Source organism: Phocoena sinus, chromosome 15 (genome assembly GCF_008692025.1).
Source record: "Phocoena sinus isolate mPhoSin1 chromosome 15, mPhoSin1.pri, whole genome shotgun sequence".
NCBI classification, from domain to species: domain Eukaryota; kingdom Metazoa; phylum Chordata; class Mammalia; order Artiodactyla; family Phocoenidae; genus Phocoena; species Phocoena sinus.
This window is the reverse complement of record NC_045777.1, coordinates 1,586,515-1,603,877: the sequence shown is the minus strand read 5'-3', so window position 1 is coordinate 1,603,877 and position 17,363 is coordinate 1,586,515. Positions and strand designations below refer to the sequence as shown.

Here is a 17,363-nt window from a genome sequence, read left to right as displayed (position 1 = left end):
CGAGTGGCCGTCCTGGAGCAGCAGCTTCATGGGTCTAGGAGATACTCGCAGGGGTGCAGGCTGCCCCCACCCCCGGAGTCCCCACCGTGTGGCCGTAATTTGTGGGCCTCACACTCCAGACTCCGGGTCCACCCTTGCTGGACAGAAGCACCGGGGCCAAGGGCCCTAGAAAACGGGTCCTGCAGGCTGTGGGTTTCCTGTGCGGAGTGAGAACCTGGACTGGGGGCGCAGGGCGGGTTGGGGGGAGGGATGGGCCCTGGCGCCTGCAGGGCTGCGTGCTTGGCACAGGGATGTGGAAAGTGCTCGGCCCTGCTGGCTGGGGCTGTGAGGGGGCAGTTCTGCTGACGGGCACTGCTGGGCCGCGTGAGCCGTGAGCCGGGGCTCGCGAGCCCCGCAGCGGGCCGCCCGCGGACGCACCGTGTTCCCCCGCTCACATCTGCTTCTCCTTCAGATGCTGGACGAGAACCACCACCTGATCCAGTGCATCCTGGACTATCAGAGCAAGGGCAAGACGGCCGAGTGCACCCAGTGAGTGGCGTGGCTGCCGTGCCCCTCCCGGCTGCCTCTGGGGCTTGGTGGCCTGAGCGAGTGGGGCCTCAGGGTCAGCTAAGCTGCTGGGTCAGCGCCCCTGGGTGGCTCCCCAGGGAGAGGTGGGCAGGTTTGGAGGGAAGTGGGAGTATGGGGGAGAGGGGACCACTGGGGGGCCCAGGCCAGCCGCACCAGGGGACAGCAAGCTCCTCCAGGTGGGACCTCGTGTGACCCCAGGGCCGGGCACTGAGTGCCTCTGCAGGGGATGGGGTATCCAGTTAGCTCAGTGCCGGGTCCGCCCGAGGAGGCTCGTGCCCTGGCAGCCCCTCCTATGTCCCCCGGGCCCCCCCTCCATTCTCTGAACAGACCAGTAGCCACTCCCCCTTGGCCACCAGGTCGGGGGCCTCCCCCCTCACCCTGGACCGCAGAGCACTGTGCGGCCTGCCCGTGCACACCCTCCGGGGGAGGGGCTTCGCCGCAGGGCAGGGCAGCCTCCTCCCCCTCAACCGCGCCCTCCCCTGCAGGTACCAGCAGATCCTGCACCGGAACCTGGTCTACCTGGCCACGATCGCGGATTCTAACCAGAACATGCAGTCCCTGCTGCCCGCCGTGAGTGCCTGCCACGGGGTGGGGGGCCCAGGTGTAGACAGCGTTGTCCAAACCTTTGGGGCTGCTCTTTGGTCCAGATCTGGGAGATGAGGTTGCCAGGGGTCACTGGTAAGCCCCATCTCCCGCCTGCCTCCTGCGATCAGAGGTGGGCTTGGGCGGGGGGGTGGGGGAGAGCACCCTGGGAACCTGGTGCTGAGGCACAGGACAGGCTGTGCAAGGGCCCTGGGGCACAGGGGGTGTGAGGGCCAGAGCCGGCTGGCCAGCTGAGACCAAGAGGGGTGGGGGGGGTTGTGGGCAAGGTGAGGTGGACGCAGCTCCCTGAGTCCCAGGAAAGGGGGGCCCGGCTTTGAACCTCCAAGTGTGTGTTGATAGCCCGGGGAACGCTTGGCATAGCATTTCCGTCTGGCCTGAGGTGTCCGGACCGGCAGTCAGCGGCGTCCAGCTGCGTGAGGGCAGTGTCCCACCCTGGAGGTGCTGGCAGGCAGCCATGGAGTATGGCTGTGGGTCTCAGGGCGGCTGAGCCCCCGGAGCGGCTCCTGGTGGCCCTTCTCCTCGCTAACCCTCTCGGTGCCCTTCCTGCTGCCACAGCCGCCAACCCAGAGCCTGGCGCTGGGCCCCGGAGGGCTGTCCCAGAGCGGCTCGGGCCAGGGCCTGCACTCGCAGGGCAGCCTCAGCGACGCCATCGGCGCGGGCCTGCCACCATCCTCCCTCATGCAGGCCCAGATCGGCAACGGTGAGCGGCCCTGGGCGCGCTGGGCTCTGGGTTGGTTCCGGGGAACAACGGGGTCACCGACTGGGCTCCCGGGTGGCCGGCCGCCGCGGTGGGGACCCTCTCCTACCGGAGGCCCTGCTGCAGGCGCACGTGCTCGGGGTGACACGCAGAGGGATAAGGCCCTTATTCCAGGTCCCCTGCGAACTGGGGCTGCGTCACCTCAGAGCGCGGGCTTCCGTGTGGGGCTCCTGTCCTTGGGTTGAGAACCGCCACTAGCCGTCGGGAACCATTGATAAAGGTAACAGGGAGCAGGCGGCCCCTCTGCGCGCTCAGCACGTGTGTTCGTTTCCTGGTCACGCGCCCGTGTCCCTCGCTCGTTGCGCCCTTGACCATGGTCAGCCTCCCCCCAACAGCCGCGTGAAGGAAGCTGGCCCGGGGGGCGGGGGGGGGGGGGGCCCGAGCGCGAGGCCAGGGCTGCCGCCAGAGGTGGTCTTTGGTGGGTTTCAGCGCGCCCGCCCCCCCGCCCTGGCAGGTCCGAACCACGTGACCCTGCAGCAGACGTCGCAGAGCACGCTGCCCACCACCTCCATGAGCATGTCCGGCAGCGGCCACGGCTCGGGGCCCGGCTACAGCCACTCGGGACCGGCCTCGCAGAGCATCCCCCTGCAGGGCCAGGGCGCCATCAGCAGCTACGTGTCCCGGGCCAACATCAACATGCAGTCCAACCCAGGTACCGTCCCCAGAGACCCCGCTCCCCTCCAGCGCAGGCCAACGTGGTCCCCAGGGCCACCCTCCTCCGGAAGCCCCCAAGGGGCGAGGGCCGGGGGCTGGGCGGCTTCAGGGGAGGCTCTGAGGAGGGGCAGCAGCCGCCCCGCTGGGAGGACTGGGTGGCAGCCAGTGCACAGAAGTGGGAGGCTGAGCAGCAGGTAGGGCTGCGGGGCCTTGAGCACTTGGGAAGCATCAGGTCCCAACCAGGGTGTCCCACGAGAGTCAGACACACCGGGGTTCAAAGGCTTAGAACAGAAAAAGAGGATGTGAAGTATCTCCTTAGCTCTCGCTACGTTAATTACATATTGAAGGCAATCTAGTTTGGATATATTGAGTCAAATAAAATGTCACTGAAATAGACTTCCCCTGTTTCTTCTCATTCTCTGACGTGGCTCACGTCCCCTGTGCTGGATGGTGCTGCCCTGGAGGGTCCTGAGCAGGGGTGGCAGGAAAGGACAGGCAGGCGGGGCCCCCACTGGAGCCTTCGAGACTGGAGCCTTCGAGACCCGAGTCTTGGGGGAGGGCGAGGCGATAGGCTCCTCTGGGACCAGCCTTGGGGACTTAGGGGCGTGGGGGCCGGCATTTCACATTTTATGAGTTGCCCAAAGGCGCGTTGGCAGGAAGGGTGGCGTGGCCTCGCGGGGCAGAGCTGCACAGGCCCAGCCCGGGAGGAGGGCTCAGGCGGGTCTGCGGGGTGCCGCCCAGGAGCTTCTCGGGTTACATGGGGTCTGTCGTGTCCCCCAGTGTCCATGCTGCACCAGCAGGCAGCCTCGTCCCACTACGGCACGGCACAGGGCGGGAGCCAGCACTACCAGGGCCAGTCCATGGCCATGATGGGCCAGAGCGGGCAGGCGGGCAGCATGATGGGGCAGCGGCCCATGGCGCCCTACCGGCCCTCCCAGCAAGGTGAGGCCCCGCCCCGGTGCAGGGAACCGGTGGGGGAGGGGCAGCGCGTGGGGCAGGCCTCCCGTGTCCCCTGGGTGGGCCTGGTGGAGTGTCCTCTGACTGGGGGCCCGTTGGGGAGGTTCTGGGGCTCGGGGAGGTGACGTCCGGCGCTGTCCCCTAGGCTCGTCCCAGCAGTACCTGGGCCAGGAGGAGTACTACGGCAGCGAGCAGTACGGCCACGGCCAGGCCGCCTCGGAGCCCATGAGCCAGCAGTACTACCCTGACGGTGAGGCTGCAGTGGCTTCCATCCGCTGCTCACTGGTCGTTCCCAGTTCAGACCCGAGTCCCCTTTGGGGCGGGTGGCTGGCCTCTGCTGAGAGAAGCTTCCGGCACTGGCCCCCTGGGGCGGGGTGCGCAGTCCTGAGGATGGACGCGAGTTCATCGTGAGATGCTCAGGAAGGTGGCGAGCGTGAGCCGACTATCTCGTAGCGCTCCCCTCCCAGCTGCTCAGTTACAGCTGCTGCGGCTTATTTTCCTCTTCCGTGTCACCGTTCAGGCATCTTCACATGGCCCCGGGGTTTGTGGAGGTGGCGCTTAACATGGCCGCAGAGGACGGGAGGGATCTGGGGAGGACCCCCCAGGCAGGGTGCGTGAGCAGGTCTGGTGCTGGGGAGGTGGCCAAGACCGGGGAAGGGCGAGCCGTGACCCCTCTGTGGAATGGTGGCCGGGCCTCACGAGGTGTCACGCGCTCCGAAGGGAGCCGGCGGGGGGATGGTGACCATGTAGCGACATTAAGAGCTGACGTCCACGTGCGTGTCACGCATTGGGCACCGAGTACACTCTGTAAACCGTGGCTTGTTGATCTCACGCTGCCCCGAGGAGCAGGTGGCCGTCTGCACTTTAAAGTAAGGGAACCGCAGCTGCCTGACGGCCGGAAGTGCCCCCGTGGGTTCCGTCTAGGGAAACCGGACCGCACCCAGCGCCGGGGTCTCCTGACCCGACGGCCGAGTTCACGCGGTCTCTCCTGGGTCTGGGCAGCCGGGGCCTCCGCTGACCGCAGGGCAGCCCGTTTGCTTGCAGGACATGGCGATTATGCCTACCAGCCGGCGTCCTACACGGAGCAGAGCTATGACCGGTCGTTTGAGGAGTCCACGCAGCACTACTACGAGGGCGGTAAGGTGGCCGGGCCTCAGGCTCCGGGCCCGACGGGCGTGGGGCGTATGGAGATGGGGGCCAGGCGCCGATAAAGCCGCAGAGGTGACGTCACCAAACACGGATTTGGGAAGAAACAGGCATAGTCGGTTCTCACACGGTTCTCGGGTGCGGGGACTTCCCGCCGCCCCAGGGGCCCCGAGAGGAGAGGAGCCATTGAGCTCACAGCGTGGCGTGGTCCTGGGCCTTGGTCTGGACGTCAGGATTGGGGACAATGGCAAGGCTGCCAGGGGCCCGGAGAGGAAAAGGCAGATGATATGTACAGAACAGGTGACCCGAAAATGTGACTTTTGGGGTGACTTTTTTTAAGTTGTAAAAAACGTAAAGTTTACAGTTTTAACCACTTTTAAGTGCACGGTTCAGCGGCACTAAGCACATTCATGCTGTTGTGCGACCACCGTCATCACCACGTCATCTCAGAGCCTTCTCGCCTCCCCACCCTGACACGCTGTCCCCAATAAACACTAACTCCCCACTTCCCCTCCTCGACCCTGCTCCCCTCCCCCTCCAGGGAAGCGGGGCTCAGCCTCCTCCGCAGGAGGGCCCCCGCCTGCCTCGCGTGCTGCTCCCCAGGACGAGCTCGTTGAAGCCTGAAGGGCACAGTTCTGTACCCTCACTTTGGGTTGCGTGCGATCGTCTTTCATAATTGATGAGTTTGCTAAAACATTCAGGGACTTCTTTCAAGGCAAGTGTGGCACATGACACAGTTTCCTCCTGGATGTGGAAGCATTTTGTTCCGCCTTGTTAATGACCCCTGCACGTGTTAACACGGTACCGGCCATACCGCAGCCGGTGGCCTGCCGGGTCTTGTTTAGGGTGAGAGGTGCGGGGAGGGCAGTTTGCTTTGAGAGGGCTGGGCGCATAAGTGGCCTGCGGCCCTGAGAAGGGCAGGATGTTGGGTGGGAGCAATACGGGGGTCGCCTGAAGCCAACAGAAAGAACTTTCTAGTAATTAGATTTGTCCCCCAGCGGGATGGGGGACCTTGAGGGGCACGGGTGGCTGGTCCTGGGGAGGTGGTATCTGGCAGGAGCCCTGTGGGGTCCCCGGAATGAGAGGACCAGTGTCAGGAAGGGGCCAGGGCATGGCCGACCCAGCCGAGCAGGACACTGTTGCTGTCGGGGCCACTGCAGAGGAAACCTGGAAGTCCCGATGGCATTTCCTGTCCGTGAGGTTTGCAGGAGCAAGGGCTGGACAGAGCCAGTGTCCGCTGTGACACGTCCAGGGCGCTTCTGTGGCATGTTCCCCCGGGTCATGCCAGGTGTACAGGACCAGGGTGTCCGGGTGCCACCTGCTGTGTAAAACAAAGGGCGCTGAGAGCACACACACCACAGACAGCCTCTGGAGAAATACCTGGGACAGCGATGGAGATGATGAGGCTGGGCGGGGGAGGGGGCCTTCCTCCCCGGACCTGTTGAAGACGGACTTGGTTTGTTTTTTTATTTCTGAATCGCCCATTTAGAAGTCAAACTTACTGAAAATCAAAGCACTAACCCTGTGGCCCCCCGGACCCGCCCACAGCCCCCAGTCCTGGGGTTGCAGCACCGCTGTTTGGGGCGTTTCCCCCGATGGCGACAGTGACTGTGATCGGGCGTTGGGGATGGTGGGGACGGCTCCGCCCCAAATGGCTGCCACGTGGGTCCCTGAGGCTCATCCTTGCTTGGCGACAAGGTTGTGTAGATGGGTCGGTCACCCTTGTGCATTAGCGCCTCTGGCTGTTCTACGGCCACGTTCCTGCCACATTTAATGACAACACCAGCCTCTTCTTGCACAAATTAGTGGTTCCTTTTTTCACGGCCATGTCACAGAATGTTGCAAGATTCTTAAAGATAGAAACAAGTGAAAAGGAGAGGAAAAACAAGAGAAGTCGTTGTATCGGCCAGTGGTGGAGGGAAGGCCCTGGAGCCGCTGTCGCTGTCCCAGGCTGTTCTAGGAAGAGCAGTCTGGGCTCCCCAGCTCTGCTGCTCCCACGAAACCCTCCTGAGAATCGCTCAGGCTTGTTCAAAGAAGTCCTGCCTCTCTCCTTTCAGAGTTGTCCATACAGGTCCATCTTCTACTGGGATTTGGCTCCAGGTCAAGAGAAGGTTTTTCTGGGTGCGTGAGAGTTGCGTCGGGTTCTCACCCCCTGCACACCTGCTGTGTCTAGGCCACGGCTGCTGCTGTTGTGAATTAACTCCTTTACCCGTTATCCTAGAAGGAGAAAAGGGGCTGTAAGACACGAGAATATGCAGACTGACCCCAAAACTCTGAAACCCTGGAGAAAACCTGCCAAGTCTGATGAATTCCTCCGATGCATTCCTCACAAAGACAGTGAACCTGGGTCTCCACTGGTCACTGACGCCTCCTCGGCCATCGGCCGTCCCATCGGCCATTGTTGCTGGGGCCGGTCATGGTTGTGAGGAGGGAGCAGCTGTCAAGGTGTTTCCTTAGATGATGACCAATCAGAAAACCCAGCAGATTCCTCAGAGCCCACCTTGGAGAAGAGCTCCTGCGCTGTAGAGTGTGTGTTCCTTCATTGTTCTGCGCAGCTGGAAATGGAACTTCCTTATGGGGTTTTAAGCCTTTCTACATGAATTCGCTCTCAATAAAGCTGTTATTTTAAAATGTACGTTATCAGGATCCCAGTTTTAAAATACTTACATTTTACTGGACTTCCCTGGTTGGTGCAGTGGTTAAGAATCCGTCTGCCAATGCAGGAGACACGGGTTCGAGCCCTGGTCCGGGAAGATCCCACATGCTGCGGAGCAACTAAGCCCGTGCACCACAACTACTAAGCCTGCGATCTAGAGCCCACGCGCCACAACTACTGAGCCCACGTGCCACAACTACTGAGCCTGCGCTCTAGAGCCCGTGAGCCACAACTACTGAAGCCCATGTGCCTAGAGCCCGTGCTTCGCAACAAGAGAAACCACTGCAGTGAGAAGCCCGTGCACCACAACGAAGAGTAGCCCCTGCTTGCCGCCACTAGAGAAAGCCCGCGCGCAGCAACGAGGACCCAACGCAGCCAAAAATAAATAAATAAACAATAAAAATTTTTAAAATGAAAAAAAATCTATTAAAAACTTAATTAACTAAAAACAAAGACAAGAACAAGAAAACCACAAGCAGCCCTCCTTTCCAGGCTGTCTGGCGCCACAGGGGGTAAACACCCCGGGTCCGCTCGCCCCGCCTGCTCCTGCTAGAGGACAGGGTCTCATGCAGAGAAAGACCCACACTCTGCGGTTAAAGGCCAGACACTGTGGTTTTGAAAAAAATGATGAAACTAAACTTAAATTGTTCTTCTTATAAAGGTGTTTTGAAAACAGAATGGAATTTAGTCTCTACACCAATCTAAAACTCTTAAGACCTGCATTAGGAAGACTTCGTAGCAAGATTTTTATTTATTTATTTTTAAAGTTTTATTTAAATATAGTTGATTTACAATGTTGTGTTTCAGCTGTACAGCAAAGTGATTCAGTTATACACACACACACACACACACACACACACACACAGACTATATATATATTCTTTTTTTAGGTTCTTTTCCATTACACATGTAGAAAGATTTTTAAATGGTTGTTAATACTCCCTCTTTTTTTAAAAATTTATTTATTTAATGTATTTATTTTTGGCTGCATTGGGTCTTTGCTGTGCGTGGGCTTTCTCTAGTTGGGGTGAGTGGGGGCTACTCGTCGTTGCGGTGCGCGGGCTTCTCACTGCGGTTGCCTCTCCTGTTGCGGAGCACGGGCTCTAGGCACGCAGGCTTCAGTAGTTGCGGCACGTGGGCTCAGCAGTTGTGGCTCGCCGGCTCTAGAGCGCAGGCTCAGTAGCTGTGGCGCACGGGCTTAGTTGCTCCGCGGCATGTGGGATCTTCCCGGACCAGGGCTCGAACCCGTGTCCCCTGCATTGGCAGGTGGATTCTTAACCCCTGCGCCACCAGGGAAGTCCCCAATACTCCCTCTTAACTGTTGGTAATTATTTGGTAATACGTTTACTGCTCTCCCAAGTTATTTTCTTACCATGAGCTTTCTTCCAAAATGAGGCTTTTAGCACGGGTGCTGGCTGGCTAGAGTTTTGAAAGTGAGAATTAAGCCATTTTCTCTGGGAAAAGAAAAAGTAAGTGAACCTAAAACATCTCTGGGACTGTACCCACATATAGATGCAGAACACAAGGGCAAACGTCTGCCTCTTTTCGTTCATAAAGTCACAGGAAAACACATTACAGGTCTGAGCTGGAACCCTGGCTTGCATGTTTGCCAATAAGACGAGGGTGTCCCAAAACTTCTGGGGTCCCTTTGAACTGTGGGGATCATACAGCTTTTCCCTGTGTCTGTGTCCAGATCTCCTTCTTCTTAGAAGTACATCATCCACTGGATTAGGGCCCACCCTAACCTTGTATGACCTCCCTTTAACTAATTACATCTGCAAAGACCCTGTTTCCAAATAAGGCCACAGGTTCCTGGGGTCAGGACCTCAACAGCTCTTTTGGGGGACACAGTTTACCTACAACACTGGTATTGGCCTTTGTCTTAGTTGCATTAACCTCTTCACTTTGGCGATATATTTGTATTTCTATAAGACAGTAAGAGAAAGTATTGTATTGGCCAAAAAGTTCATTCGGTTTCCCTGTAAGATGGCTCTAGTAGCGCTTAGCTGTCTTTAACTTCATTTGAAACAATTTTGTTAGATTGTACGTGACAACTGTCATACCTGTGCATTTAAAAAAAAAAATCAGGGCTTCCCTGGTGGCGCAGTGGTTGAGAGTCCGCCTGCCGATGCAGGGGACGCGGGTTCATGCCCCGGTCCGGGAAGATCCCACGTGCCGCGGAGCGGCTGGGCCTGTGAGCCGTGGCCGCTGAGCCTGCGCGTCCGGAGCCTGTGCTCCGCAACGGGAGAGGCCGCGGCAGTGAGAGGCCCGCGTACCGCAAAACAAAACAAAACAAAATTAAAAAAAAAATCAAAACTGGCGAATTTTTGTGTAGCCATTTTAATATTGAAGATGGAAGAAAAAAAAGCAACATTTTTGGCCTATTATGCTTTATTATTTCAAGAAAGGTAAAATCGCAACCAGAATGCAAAAAAAGATTTGTGCATTGTATGGAGAAGGTGCTGTGACTGATCCAACGTGTCAAAAGTGCTTTGCGAAGTTTCATGTGGAGATTTCTCGCTGGATGATGCCTCATGGTCGGGTAGACCAGTTGAAGTTGATAGCGATCAAATCAAGACATTGATTGAGAGCAATCAACGTTGTACCACGCGGGAGACAGCTGACATACTCAAAATATACAAATCAAGCTCTGTAGATCATTTGCACCAGCTTGGTTACATTCACCGCTTTGATGTTTGTGTTCCACACGAGTTAAGCAAAAAAAACCTTCTTGACTGTATTTCCTCTTGTGATTCTCTACTTAAACGCAACCAAAATGTTCCGTTTTTAAAACAAATTGTGACGGGCCATGGAAAGCGGATACTGTACAATAATGTGGAACAGAAGAAGATAAGGGGGCAAGCGAAATAAACCACCACCAACCACACCAAAGGATGGTCTTCATCCAAAGAAGGTGAAGTTGTGTATATGGTGGGACTGGAAGGGAGTCCTCTATTATGAGCTCCTTCCAGAAAACCAAACGATTAATTCCAACAAGTACTGCTCCCAATTAGACCAAGTGAAAGCGACACTCGACCAAAAGCGTCCAGAATTAGTCAGCAGAAAACGCATAATCTTCCATCAGGATAAGGCAAGACCCCATGTTTCTTTGATGACCGGGCAAAAACTCTTACAGCTTGGCTGGGAAGTTCTGATTCATCCGCCGTATTCACCAGACATTGCACCTTTGGATTTCCATTTTTTTCAGTCTTTACAGAATTCCCTTAATGGAAAAAATGTCAATTCCCTGGAAGACGGTAAAAGGCACCTGGAACAGTTCTTTGCTCAAAAGGATGAAAAGTTTTGGGAAGATGGAATTATGGAGTTACCTGGAAAATGGCGGAAGGTAGTGGAACAAAATGGTGAATACGTTGTTCTATAAAGTTCTTGGTGAAAATGAAAACTGTGTTTTATTTTTACTTAAAAACTGAAGGAGCTTTTTGGCCAACCCAATAAAATAAAATAATTTGAATTGTTGTGGAAAAGAAGAGGTACTGGAGCAGTGGACTCGGTCTAGGGAACCCAAAGCTGCCCGTGCCTCGAGGGACAGCGGAGCTGCCATTGCTCTCTGGAAATGAGCTCATGTCTCCTTCCCTCTGCAGGAAACTCACAGTACAGCCAGCAGCAGGCGGGGTACCAGCAGGGCACAGCCCAGCAGCAGACGTACTCCCAGCAGCAGTACCCCAACCAACAGAGCTACCCCGGGCAGCAGCAAGGCTATGGTAAGCGGTGGGGGGGGGCCATCACAGGAACGCGGTCATTCGGTGGGCGCCCAGCAGGCTTCTTATTTTGGAACAGTTGTAGATTTCTGGAAAAGTTGTGAGGAAAGCTGAGAGTCCCCCCATGGTTAACCTCGTCCATTACCGGGGCCCTGTGGTCACAGCTAAGAAACCAAGGTTGGTGCATGGACGTGGACTGAGCCAGTTTCTTCGGATCTCACTGGCTCTCCTGCATGTCCTTCTCTGTCCGGGACCAGGCCAGGATCCCACATGACGTCAGCCCCACAGCTCCTTGGGCTGCGAAAGTTCCTCAGACTTTCCTCATCCCTCTTGACCTTGGCACTTTTGAGGAGGGCTGGGCGGGCACTGCCTAGACGCCCCCTCAGGTTGGGTTTGTCTGGCCTGGGTTCTGGAAAGAAGACCACGGCGAAGTGCCTTTGCGTCCCCTCCTGTGGGCATGACTTGCCTCCGTTGCGTCTGGCCTTGGTCACATGGTCAAGGGCGTCTGCCAGGCCTCCCCAGTGTCGGGCTTCCTTCCCTCTCCTCCTCCAGACTCTGACGTCACTGGGTCCAGCCCCACTCGAGGGGGCACTGTGTACATCAGGGGTCCCCAACTCCCGGGCCTCGGACAAGTACCGGTCCGCGCCGGTGAGGAACCAGGCCGCACAGCAGGAGGTGAGCGGTGGGCGAGTGAGCGAGGCTTCATCTGCCACTCCCCAGCGCTCACATCACCGCCTGAGCCATCCCCCCGTCCCCTGTCCGTGAAAAAATTGCCTTCCATGAAACCAGTCCCTGGTGCCAAAAAGATCGGGGACCGCTGGTCTCCATAGATTATTTGGAATTCTTCTGTAGGGAAGATGGGTCTCTTCTCCATTCACTTAGTTATCGATCGTTTATTTATATTGGTAGGTGCTCACGGGTATTGATTTTACACACTGAGTTACGATCCAAACTTCTTTATTTTATTGTTCCAACCGTCTCAGCCCTGCCTCTTGGGAGCTCAGGTTGGCGCCTGTGGCCCTTGGACGTGCCCCATCCTTTTGGTTTAGAGCACTTTCTTCTTTCTGGGACCACAGTGTTTCCCCTGCCCCAGCCCTAGAAACAGCCAGTTTTGGAAAGAACACTCGGCCTTTGTCAGTTTCTCCTAAACCATCTACTTAGGCTCCGGAGGCACAATTACCGTCTCTCGCGCGTTTTCACCATCTGCTGTGTGTTTGACTCCCGTGTTTACGGTGACCACCGTGACCAGTGTAAGCTGGTCCCAGGAAGCGGGTCCAGGGCACTGAGAGTGGCCCCCAGGCTCCATCCGGGTGGCGGTGGGAGCACAGCTGCAAACCACGCGGGACTCCACGTGGCCTCCAGCTGTGGCGCTTTCACTGCACGGGCTTAATGTGGAGGGAGAACGGGTGCCAGAGTCAGGGGCTCGGGTGGACGGGGGCATGGGGTGGTCTCACGGCTCCCGCGTGTGTTCTAGGGCCTGCCCAGGGCGCCCCCTCGCAGTACTCCAGCTACCAGCAGGGACAAGGCCAGCAGTACGGAAGCTACCGAGCGTCTCAGACGGGCCCGTCCGCCCAGCAGCAGCGGCCTTACGGCTACGAGCAGGCAAGCCTTCTGCCCGTTTCCAGACTCGCAGCCCCCGCGTGCATCAAGACGTGACAAAGGTTTCCCCGGTCGTCAAGAGAAACAATAACACAGGGTGAACTGGCACCCAAGGTCCCTCCAGAACGTTAATTCTCTGAGCCTGTAAGGTTTTTAAAAATTACCTCTTCGGTCAGACACAGCTGGCTCTGTGTCCTTGTCCTTTCACACCTCGGGTGTTTCCCGCGCGCCTAGCAGCGTCGGGTGTCTGGTGCGTGCTTGCGGGCCCCGGCGACTAGGCAGATTCTAGAGCTTGTATCTCGCCTGACACAGCCGGGCGCTGTTGGCGCCGGGATGGAGCAGCGGCAGGTAGTTCTGGGAAGAGGACCCAGAGGGCAAAGGGACAGAACGATGGGTGGCAGGGCTGGCGTAGACCAGGTCGGGGAGGCCCTCTCTCAGGCGACAGCGAGGCCATCAGACCTGAGCAGAGCCGCTCAGGCTCCCAGGACGGCAGGGAGGCCTCGCCCACCTGACGAGGATCTGCTCTGCGTGGGGTGGGGCCCTGGAGGCCGTCGGAGCCTTTGGTGACAGCACGGTGGCTGCTGGAGAGAGGTGAGAGGCTCCGGGACTCTAGGTGCTCTCAGAGGTGGTGCCAGTGGGATTTGCTGGTGGACTGGACATGGGGCGTGTAGGAGAGGCGGGTCGGGGCGGCCCCAGGGATTTCAGCCTGGGCTGCTTGAGGCAGTTGCCATTTCTCGGGGTGCAGAGGGCTGTGGAGAGAAAATCAAGCTTAACTTCAGATGCCTCTGACTTCCACCTGGAGGCGTGGAGGAGAAGGCCGGTAGATGATGGATGTCGGCCCCTCCTGGTGGGAGAGAAACCCATGAGGGGTGAATGTAAGTGTCCGGGGGCCTCTCAGCGGAGGTGCCACGGGGCCGGGACGTGAGGATGAGGGTGAGCCAGCCTCGGGACGCAGCCATGCAGAGGTCCTGAGGCGGCCAGGTGTGTCTCATGCGAGTCGGCCAGGAGGAGCCTTGGCGTCTGCAGCTCGGGGCAGGAGCAGGGCAGTGGGGCGGGAGGAGACTTCTCCTGGGCATCTTTGGAACCTCCTTTGAAGAGAGCCCCTTGCAAGGGCTGATTGTCCATCGGTGGCCTTTTGTGCTGGGTCACAGGCACTAATGACCGTTTACACGGCTAATGAAATCTCAAGGCACCACATGGATGATGGGTGTTTTTCTCAGGTACCTGAATAGGTAAGGTCCTGTATTTTATTCTTTTAAATGCTTCTCACCCTGCTCTCTAAAGAGAGATCGTGAACCAGTCATACTTAGAGGATGAGTTTTCAACACGAGTAAACAAGCCCAGGGCAGGGTAATTAAGGAGAAAACCTTTTTGACCTTGAAGAGAGCAGTGTGGAATGTTCCCCTGAGTGTGCCGGAAGTGGTGCCAATGTCGTTTGTGGCTGGGGGAGCCCGTCACAGACCTGTTCACGGCAGGCTCAGGGTGGGGACGTGACTTGAGGCACCTGGACCAGGCCCAGCACAGTGAGCTGCTGTGTGACTGGGTGAACGAGCCTCTTCCACCCTCTGACCTAAATCAGTAGCTGCAGCCTGGAGAGTGGCTTCTGGAAGGCCGCTTATCTGCCTGCCTCGTGGAAGCAGGCAGAGGCTGTTTGGTCGCTTGCCTTTTATGTTCCCTCCACCTCTCGTCCTGGGTGTTGGCGGCGGGGGTGGGAGTGTGTCTTACCCTTGGGCGTGGACCCTCTTATGCAGGACTGTTGGGGTGTAATCTGTGTCTTGGTCTCTTGCAGGGCCAGTACGGAAATTACCAGCAGTAAAGGACAAACATTCTTATGGAGGCTTGCAGCGGCACGTCTGTCTGGGATGGACAGGCCAGTGACAGTTCTGATGAGCTGTGACCTGCGGGCTGCCCCTTCACCCCACGCAGCGTCTGCATGTGAAGCGTGCACATTTCACGTGGGGTAGGACGCCGAGCGTGCACCGCTGGTGCAAGACAGCGCTTTGATGGTGTGACATATTTGGTGCTGTGTATAGTATTGTATGTCCATACAACGGAGAGGTTGTCCCTTTTTGTCCGCCTCCCCCCCCCCCCCGCAGTGTTTCTAGCTAGCTTTAGGGGTCCTTTTGTCATCAGAGTGTTCTGTGCCCAGCGATGGGACATACCTACAAGAGGCCATAGTCCACGTACTTGTATAAACAGACCTTAGGTCTGACACTCCTCATGCACTGTCGTACCGTGGGTTGGAAACTTGTCTTTCACTGTCTGCACCGCAGCTGGACACGTGTGCACAGCCCCTGGACGGCAGCCTCTTCCTGTGCCTCGATGTGGGGGGGGGGGGGAGGCATCTTCTGTGATTTGCGTCAGTTTCTGTTACACGATGGAAAGGATGACTAAGCCTCATTTGGAGATGCTGTGAACCGTTATTTTCAGAGCTCACTCGTTACCTGTCTCTCTCACCAATTGTGTTTATCCAAAAAGTTATACGTTTTTGTATTAAAAAGTAAAGAGGGATCAATGACTATGTTCTAAATAAACAGGAATCCATGAAGGCAATGAATGATTAGCCTTACCCAGGGAGAGTGGTATTGCTGAAAGAAAGAGAAGGTAGTCTCTGGAATTACTTTGGCTTTGGCCCTTGTTTATCCGATGGTCATTTCTGGAATTTTAATATTTAATATGCCCAATTCCAAAGTTATAATTTAAAATATTGACACCAAATTTTCCAAACTGTTGGCAAGTTGTTTATTTTATACCACTTCTCCCAGGACCTACTTATTCACATCTCCAAGCAAGCGTTCCTTTTCTTTTAGGGATATCTGAAATTCACATCTTATTTTTAAAAAGAACACCACTGATTCTACTGTGTTCTTCCTAGTGAGAAGGAAAGCTCTTATGGAGAGAAATTTGAGTAATTTTTACATTCCTAGGACATTAAATGCCATTTAAATTCTGTGCAGACATTAAAGACAGCTCATGTGGAAAAGTCAGGGCAAAGGAAAAATTCTACATTTCACTAATAAGTCATAAGGACATTTGATCAACTCTTACCTGGATAACAATATCCATATTTATTATGACCGCTTTAAAAACATCTTTGGATAAAAGCTGACATATTTCCAAGACAACCAAGAAAATAAAAATATATCCAGTTCTTCATATATCAGGTCTACTGAAGGTGATGTTTTATTAAGTCTTAAATTGAAAGTAGTTCTTTATCCAGAATTGAATACTTTTCAGTGTAGAAGACATCTTCGACGTGTTTTTACTGGAATGAATAATTCCCAGTCCACACTGGGAATATGGTGGCGACTACTAGTTGCTGTTTTGCAGATGCAGCACTAAGGCTCAGAGGAAAGAAGGGGCGGGTCGAGTAGAAGTCCCGTTCTAGGACCTTCTCCCCTCCTCTGTGGAGACGGAATCACACATGCGTTGGGATAGAAGTGTTTATTTTGTAGACATACGGGTTTTTAGAAACCCTTAACGCTGGTAAGGGCTTAAAAACACATCTCTGTATTAAATTATTGAAATGAGAGCCCTTAACCGCTAAATGACACAGACATTAGTAATTTCATTTAGGGAGTCATTTCCCTTGATTTTGTCCTGTTCTTTCCTGACAATTTTCATAGAATTTGCAAACTCAGTCGGGGATTAAATTTTCCCGTTGAAAATGTTAAGCATTTCAGAGAACTGTGAAAATAGTTTATTTTTATTCCTTGCCAATCTGGGAATATGCCTTTTATGTGTGTGTGTGTGTGTGTGTTTGTTTTTTTTAAGTGCTGTATTAATACTTTTTGAAGGAAAAGGACACTTAAAAAAACTTATCCCGAAACTTCAATCTGAAATGTCTTACATTAAGAATTTCTTGAATGTTGTGTATATATTTTTAAAAGCACTTTGTGAAATAGTTTGTACATCTATTTCCTAATTTATACATGATTGTCGGTGTTCATATATTTAATGATTAATAACAAAATGTTTATTTAACGTGCTGTCCGTTTTTATGTAATACTGTGGGGAAAGTGACGCCAGCAGCTCGTTTTCGTTCACTGTTTTGTGTCTCCTCTTCCGCAACACGAATGTCTGCAGACGCTTAGGCCCGAGAGTCGCTCGCGCGGTACGGTCAGTGCCGCCGAGTTGCCACGGCCGAGCCCCGGGCGGGGCGGGCCTCGAGCGGTGACCGGCGCGGCCCGCGGAGGTGCCGACAGCGCCCAGGCCGCCGGCTGGCCCCGCCGCCTCCGGCCCGAGCATCCCTCGCGCGCCCGCAGCCGCAGCCGGGCCTCGGCGGTCCGTGCGGGGCGGCCGCTCACACTCGGACCGAGAGGAGGGCGTTTCCGTGTGACTTCCCAGCCCTGACGGACCAGGTCACGCCGTCTCGTCCGTGAGCACAGCCCGTTCCCGGACAACCATCCTCACCGGTCCGTTTCTCTCCTCAGCCGGACTTTGGCGTCTAAGTTGTTTATGCCTTTGTTGTAATTAATAAACGGGCTCTTCGAGAACCGTCCTGGAGACTGAGTTTCCGTGAGGTGATGGGGAACCGGAAGCCCCGGCGGGCAGACGGCTGCCGGGCCCGGGATCCCTGCGTCCCCGGGTCCCCGGGTCCCCGGGTCCCGAGGCGCCCCCGCTCCACACGCCGGAGACCACGCTCACCTCTGCGCAGACGCGAGCAGCTCCGTTTTTTTTTTTTCGCCGCCCAGCCCCTCCTAAC

General features: G+C 55.9%; 1 protein-coding gene across 4 annotated transcripts in view; it reads left to right on the top strand.

Moving 5' to 3' along the window:
* Nucleotides 1-17,159, top strand: part of SS18L1 (SS18L1 subunit of BAF chromatin remodeling complex) — a 29,899-nt gene extending 12,740 nt beyond the window's left edge. For 3 of the 4 annotated variants that reach the window (XM_032605357.1, XM_032605359.1, XM_032605358.1), the window contains exons 2-11: nt 452-528; nt 1,053-1,137; nt 1,726-1,870; nt 2,382-2,579; nt 3,362-3,523; nt 3,684-3,788; nt 4,583-4,675; nt 10,943-11,062; nt 12,534-12,661; nt 14,448-17,159. In XM_032605357.1, coding sequence (XP_032461248.1) covers nt 452-528; nt 1,053-1,137; nt 1,726-1,870; nt 2,382-2,579; nt 3,362-3,523; nt 3,684-3,788; nt 4,583-4,675; nt 10,943-11,062; nt 12,534-12,661; nt 14,448-14,474 — 1,140 coding nt within the window. In that variant the 3' untranslated portion in view covers nt 14,475-17,159. Of the gene's footprint in view, nt 1-451; nt 529-1,052; nt 1,138-1,725; nt 1,871-2,381; nt 2,580-3,361; nt 3,524-3,683; nt 3,789-4,582; nt 7,317-10,942; nt 11,063-12,533; nt 12,662-14,447 lie in introns of those variants that run through there. The other variant, XR_004345812.1, reaches the window with a different exon arrangement.
* The last annotated feature ends 204 nt before the right edge of the window (nt 17,160-17,363 follow it).